Here is a 7,414-nt window from a genome sequence, read left to right on the forward strand (position 1 = left end):
TATATTATCTATTAGTGTTGCATGCTGGGTTGTTAATCTACTTGGTTTTGTAATTTTTGGGTATAAACCACATCTATATAATGTGTTAATAAACTCCTCCGTTCCTGTGTGCTTGCTAGGATTCAACAAATCTATATTAAAGTCACCACATATGAACATTAATTTATGACTTATTGACGAGTAATTTTCTTCCATCCAGTCATTAAATTTTTCTATGCTGGCTCCAGGTGCTCTATAAATACAGCTTATTACAACATTCTTCTTTTTTTCCAAAAGTAGTTGAGAAACTAAATATTATGTTATTTAAAACTTTGGTGGCAAAAACGTGTGGAAGCTAAACATAAATAATAAGGCTATAATAATAATAATTTGCCAAGCAGATTCCGTGAACTCCTGTTAAACCCAGACCAAGGTAATTCTGTCCATAGAAACATGTCTAGATTTCAGACTTGATATTAAAAGTGAACTGTAAGCCTTTCCTAGTGGAAAACTGTGCTGCTCACAACAGCCTTCCCTTTGTCACCTGAAAAGCAAATCACATTCTTATTTGGAGGATACTGAAGTCTGAACTTTTTCTCCTAAATGCTGCCTTAGGAAAAATATGGAGCAATAGCTAAAAGTGCTTTAAGAGGAATTAGCCCTGGAGCAGGGGAAGAAAAGAGAACATGAGCGAGATCTTACTCAGAGCTCAGTGGTTTCTCTTGAATGACACAAAGTTCCAAAATCTAAGAGGAACTTCATAGTCTCCTTAAATCTCATCTATTATCTAGCTTTAATATCAAGTAACATAAAGGTTAGAAATGTATATGTGCTTTAACAGCTCTACATTTGCTGGCATGCCCATGGGAGCAACAGGAGGTTCACACAAGGAGCACAAGGAGCTGGGGATCAAACCACCAACCCTACAATGACTGGGTAAACCCACTCTATGAGCCTAGCAGCCAACTGCCTTTTGGGCCCTAAATTAATATCCATCCATTATCTATACCGCTGATTCCTGAATAGGGGTGCAGGGGGTTGTAACCAATCCCAGCTGACACTGGGTGAGAGGCGAGGTTCACCCTGAACAGGTTGCCAGTCTATCACAGGGCTGACATGTAGACAGACAACCACACACACACACACACACACACACACACACACACTCCTAGGGGCAGTTTAGAGTCACCAGTCAACTAAATCTGCATGTCTTTGTACTGTGGGAGGAAGCCGGAGTACCCGGAGAGAAACCATGCAGGCGCAGGGAGAACATGCAGGCTCTGCACAGAAAGGCACTGGGTTGGCCGGGACTCAAACCCAGAACCTTCTTGCTGTGAATATATATTTGAAATTATATTTAGAGATAAAAGATGATGAAACATGATTCTCCCATGTCAAGACACAATATGTCTATCTGAATATTTGATTTTTTGATGTATTAGATTGCATATCTCTGTTTAAATGATGATTTTAAAGTAATCTTCTGTTTTTGACCTTTCCATGAAGACGTGCTTTGTTCCCATATGAGAGAATCAGACTCTGTTACCTTGTTCTCCTCTGACATAGACTGGCATGCAGGTCCTAACCACCTGAGGGATGAATGTGTTTGTCTTTATTTTGCCTCTTCTACTTCATGGTGTTCACTTGCCACCTCCTGACATTAGATCCAAATGTTGTTGGGAGCTGTCAGTGCACTGTGAAGATCTGTTGCCTCAGTTTGTCATAAAACCTCATTTCTGAACGACAGCTGTTTTAGTGCAATAAACATAAATATCCAACAAAATATAGTATGACTAAATAACTTTTCTGAAGATTAGTCACATATTTAACAGTTGTGTATGCTGTTAACGGTGTTGACAACTTTGTGAAATCCAAAGTAAGAATTTTGAAGAAATAAAATCGGATGTTATTTATGAGTGGGAAAAACGTGTTCTTGGATCTTGATACTTTCACGAGCTGAGTTCTTTCAAGCAAAAGGTGTGAGAAAAAAACCTGGAACATTTTAGGAAGACAGTTTCTCAAAAGCTACATTTTAGAAGTATGAGAAACTGATCAAACCCTCATACAGGTGTTTAAACAATCTAGACAAAGATAGAAACTTCTGAATTTTCTTATTCACAGAAACTTTAAGTGTCATCTTTAAAACCAAGCTTTACCTTTTTACATGTAACAGCACAAAGGGAATGAAATTGACGTTTTGGCTACCCACTACATTTAGCACATCTTTTTTAAAATCTTTCTTCTTCTTTGTGCTCTGAATATGGACTTTGTTTTAACTCTGCCTTTGGTCGCGGAAAAATGTTTCTGAGCCTAAAGCTGTAAAATGTGTAGCAATGAATGGAAAACCACAGAACAATATAGTTGTCACTGTATATACAGTAGGGGCAGCACGGTGGCACAGTGGTTAGCACCGTTGCCTCACAGCGAGGAGGTTCCGGGTTCGGGCCCCACCTGGGACCTTTCTGTGTGGAGTTTGCATGTTGTCCCCGTGCTTGCGTGGGTTCTCTCCGGGTACTCCGGCTTCCTCCCACAGTACAAAGACATGCAGATTTAGTTGACTGGTGACTCTAAACTGCCCCTAGGAGTGTGTGTGTGTGTGTGTGTGTGTGTGTGTGTGTGGTTACAGTACATGTAAATATAGTGAACCTTCCTTTTGAAAAGTTGCTATACTCACTCCTGGCCAGTGAACCCCCTGCTGAAACCACAGAATCCTGCAGGAGAGTGCAGTGTATAAATGTGGAGCAGGGTGCCGGTCCATAGATGACCTTTTCTATGGAAAAAAGAAAATAAAATAGTTTAGCATTAAAATGTTAATATTTGAACCTAGGTGCTTTCTTAAAACACAGTTCTTAGCTGACTGTCCTCATCAGTGGTTGGTCCCCATCTTCCCCTTGTTGACTAAGTGATCTCCTTTCTGTTTTGACTTTCAGTGTTTCTGTATATCATTATTACTTTTGTCAATCTTATCTCTCTGTCTTGCTTTTTCTCTCTGCCTGTATCACTTTCTCTTTCTCTTTTCTGCCGCTGGGTCTCACTTTTCTGTCTCTGATATCCTGCCATTGCTCTCTCACCTATCACTAATCCTGCCATTGCTCTTCTTTATTTCTCTTTGCAGTTTCTCTCTGTGGTTTTCAAATCCTTCCTCTCTCGCGCCTGTTCCTCTGCTTCTGCTAATCCTTTCATTTTCCTTGTCTCTCTGTTGTCTAAAAGGCAGTTTAATTTCTTCTCTTTATGCCCTCGTTTTGTCTCAGCTTGCACTTCTCACAGTTTTTAAAAAATCATTTGTATCTGTAGTATCACAACTGGTTCCTTTCTTTGTTGTTTTTTGATGCATTGATTGGCAAAGAGTTCACAATTTTTATGAAGATATCATGTAATTAACATTTAATATTTTATAGCTGACACCGACCATGATACATGATATTTTAATTGTAAAGGCATACCATCCAAAAAGGCGTTTATACATTTCACTGGTTTGCCTCAGGAGAGTAACTTTATGAAAACATAAAATTAAATAAAAATACTTCAGCTCAATTTAAAACAATCGGGCAACTCAAAATATTTCACTTGTGAGTTTTTCAAGCGACAGCGGGGTCACAGTTCCTCGGAGAGCCATGTCAACCCAGTAGAAAGGCATGCTGGGATGCTGGGAGGCATATCGATCCACCTGTAGCATCCAGCTGTTTGTTTACCAACAACAAATCAATGCAGCACTCGGCTGGGGGCCGCCATGCCTGGCCTCTGGCCTGCACTCACACACACACTAACTGGAGTCTGTCTGTGAACAGTTCTGGACTAAAAGAGAGTTGTTTGGGTAGAAGCTAAAGAGAGTTTGATATTTTAGTTTTTAACCACAAAATTTCAGCCCATTCTTCTTCCCAGCTCGTTACACACTGACGATATGTCATACGGGGGCTAATGTCTCATACATGTTCACATCGGTGTGCATATCCCAGGTATGCACACCGATGTGTGTACATAGGGTTTTTAAATTACTCCAACCTACCCTCTGTGACTGACTGCCAGAGCAACTGTTCCAGCCGTCTGCGCCTTCACTGTTAATCCACCCTCAGCAGTACTGGAGGCTTTGAGTTTTGACATTTTCACTGGAGAGTCAAGACATGCCACATTTCTCAAGTGGCCATATAACACAAATGGAGCTGGGACCCGACACTCTATGTTGTTATTGGAAAATGAGTTTTCATTGTGGATGTATATTTATTGTTATTGTTATTTTACATTGAGGATAAAATGCCCACTAAAACCCTTATTCTGGGATTCAGAAAATCCATGTTGTCTCAGTTCTCCAATGGAACTGTGTCCAGTAGTGCAGTGGGTTGGCACAGAGCTCTACAAACATCTTTGTCATGCACTTTTGAGTGTAGATTGATGGGCAAAATGCCAATTTTATCCTCTTGATATTAAGTCTACAACACAATAACTTGTTCAAAAAGTGAAAGGGATTGATGATTTTCTGAAGCCACTGACATACAATAGATTGTTTCATTTGAGACAACACACTAATTTTAATGTTCATTGTTTAAGCCAGCAAAGGAAATAGTCAGCACCAGCTAAAAACTGGAAATAGATTATTGTCGCCTTTCCCTTCTGCTGCAACATGATTGGCTGCTGTCAGATAGATTCAAAGCATTTTGGTTGTCACAGCATGCATTGGACCATTGATCAGAGTCCAGTATACAGTACAGTATAGTCCTCCATGTCTCGGGATCCAGATACGTCAAGAATGTATGATCATGTGATTACTTAATTTGACACAGTTGTCCAACCCAAAAGCAAAAATGTTAGGGGGTTGATTATGGGTGGTCGATTTGAAATAGAACTATATTTGTATCAGGGATAATGAACAATGTGTAAGATGTGAGAGACATCTGTCATATCTTTCTCCCTGTGAATTCTGACTAAAGTCCTTGTTGACGGTTTTGATTGCAGGTGACCGACCATAAAGGCACAGTGAGGAGCTGTATGAGGCCAGCTGAAGAGAAGGCAGCTGGGGCCTTGCTCAGTGTTACACTCATCCTTTATGGCACCTATCACCCACGTAGAAGTACACACGGTATGTGAAACTGTCAGCTACTCAAACACATAGGAACACATAGGAAGAGTGACTGTGGAGGTCTGACACATGCGCTGAGTTCCCTCTAAAAGTCAAATAATTCAATACATCAGTTAATTACAAATTATACAATAAAGAATTCACTCTCCAACTCTCCAGTTTTCAAAGTGCAGCACAAATTCTAACCCTCTGCACCTGCCTTCTCTGCTCTTCTGGCTGAGGCACTGTAGTCAGAAGAAGTCATTCAGGCCACTGACCACAGGGACTGTGATATGTAATTACAGCGTGACCCCTGGCTGCACCTCTCCAATCCTACCCCCTTCTCTGCATTGTGTGTCAGCTCCCCTAGCACCCACGACCTCCTCGTTAGACACACCGGCACAGCGCCGTCTTCCATGTCCCTGTCGGGGGTTTTAGGGTTGTTAGAATCACCGAGGCATGTTGGGAGAGAGAGACACTGAATCAGACTTTCCTGTTGATCTATGTCAACAGGGGCTCCCACTGGTCACGGAGGTCCTGGAATATCATGGACTTTTGAAAGATAAGCAGGAAAAGTGTAGGAATTTAACAAATGTGCTAGGAAAGGAAAGTTAGGAAAATTTACAGATGAATTTATTTTAAACTTTATCACTACTACTCTGCATTAAAACCTGAATTTTGCCTTGGCTCTATTAAAGGTCAGATTACAAGAACTGAAGAATCTTTTTAGAAGGTACTCCAACTCAATTCTAGAGACATGGAAAGAGATGGGAAGTCATGGGATTTCACCTGGGGGCCACAGTGGGATCTCTGGCTCTCTTTCTGTGTGTGTGTGTGTGTGTGTCTTGCTCTGTTGATTTCTCCACTCTTTCTGTCAAGATGCTGATCTCTCTGTTGAGAAATCAATGGCTCTCCCCCTCCTCCTCTTTTTTTCTCTCCATCCATCCATGTAGCCCTCTCCATGTTCCTGGATCTAACCCAGGTTCAAGCTGTTAGTCAATCTGTTGTTTACACACAGACGCACACACACACTACTAATTCAAAGGTTCTTACAGTGTTGGTTCAGTGTTGGTGTCGGTTGCCCTCAGTGATGTCATTGTGTAGCATTTAGAAATTGTGAATGTCATATTTTTTGTCTGTTAAGCTTGAGAGGATCACAGTTCCTGTCCAGAGAGATTTAGTACTACTGGACAATCATCAGTTTTCACTGGACTTATTATAGCGATCTGTGTCTTGTTTCAGGTCAAATATGTAATTGTGATAGAAATTACCAAGCAAATAGCCAAATATATACTAATCTTCTGTGATACCTCATGTACTCAGCTAAAACCTCAGCACCGCTGTAATTCAGTTGAGTAAAAAAGGAATAGCCTACAGTTGCCAGTTTATTACGGACACCAATAAACTAATGCAATCTAATATAAGACCTCAATAAAGCATAAAGCCTTCCTTCATGCACAAACTACAGTACAACTAAAAATGACCATAAAGTTGAATCAGCACTTCACCAACAAGAAAACATGAACTAGGTTTATTTAACATACTGTTAAATAAGTATATAGAAGTATGCTGTCTTAATTTAAACAAAATTAAACTGATAATTTTATTGTCCCCTGTTGACGGACACTAAGGCACCAATGGAAACAGACTGATGTTTCTGGTGTCTAAGATATTATATCCCATTTTTTAAAAATCCCTGTAATTCCTGTTAATTTACATTTTAACCTACAGAATCTGCTTGCAGACAGTTTTATACATTTCTGAAAATGACAATATATAATGTATACTCATATATATGTACACTAAAGTATAGCCAACTGCAGCTGCTGCACTAAAACTGTTATAACTGACAGTGTCAGTAATATTGCTGCACATTTCCAAATGATGTTGTATTCAAAAAAACAGTAAGTCAGCAATCCACTTAAATTGTTCTCTGCCTCCATCCTTCATGCCTGTTTTATGCCAGGTACTCTGCAGTCTGCACAACATGAGCTTTACACTGATGATGTGTAGGATGAAGCTGCAGCTCCACCCTGGGTGTCTGTTGTGATCCAGCCTCATCCATGTGTATTAGTGTGTGTTTCTCCGCCTCTGTATGTGTGCATGCCTCCATGTGTGTTTGTTTGGCAGCAGGAGAAGGTAAATTGCTGTGATTATGTGGCAGTAATTGAACAGGGATAGTGTGTTTAATTGAGTTGTTGTTTCCTGATGTTTCTCTGTAGTTGCAGGAGCCGCTGCACCGACAGGTGCCTCGTCTCGCCTCTCAGAGATGAATGTTTCATATACCATCACACTGGCTTTGTTGTGTCTTTTTTAGTGCCATTTCTGTATGTTTGGCATAGTGGTGGTTTGCTTGGCCGAAGGTTGTGCGTGTGTGTTATG

General features: G+C 40.5%; 1 protein-coding gene across 1 annotated transcript in view; it reads left to right on the forward strand.

Annotated features, from left to right (window-relative positions):
* The window catches only part of LOC109964548 (neuroendocrine convertase 1-like), a 187,161-nt gene that overhangs the window by 171,575 nt on the left and 8,172 nt on the right, over positions 1-7,414 (forward strand). Inside the window, exon 17 of the mRNA XM_020607920.1 lies at positions 4,930-5,053. Within this exon, the coding sequence (XP_020463576.1) occupies positions 4,930-5,053 (124 nt within the window). The remainder of the gene's footprint in view (positions 1-4,929; positions 5,054-7,414) is intronic.

This window comes from Monopterus albus, unplaced genomic scaffold, assembly GCF_001952655.1.
Source record: "Monopterus albus unplaced genomic scaffold, M_albus_1.0 scaffold90.1, whole genome shotgun sequence".
NCBI lineage: Eukaryota > Metazoa > Chordata > Actinopteri > Synbranchiformes > Synbranchidae > Monopterus > Monopterus albus.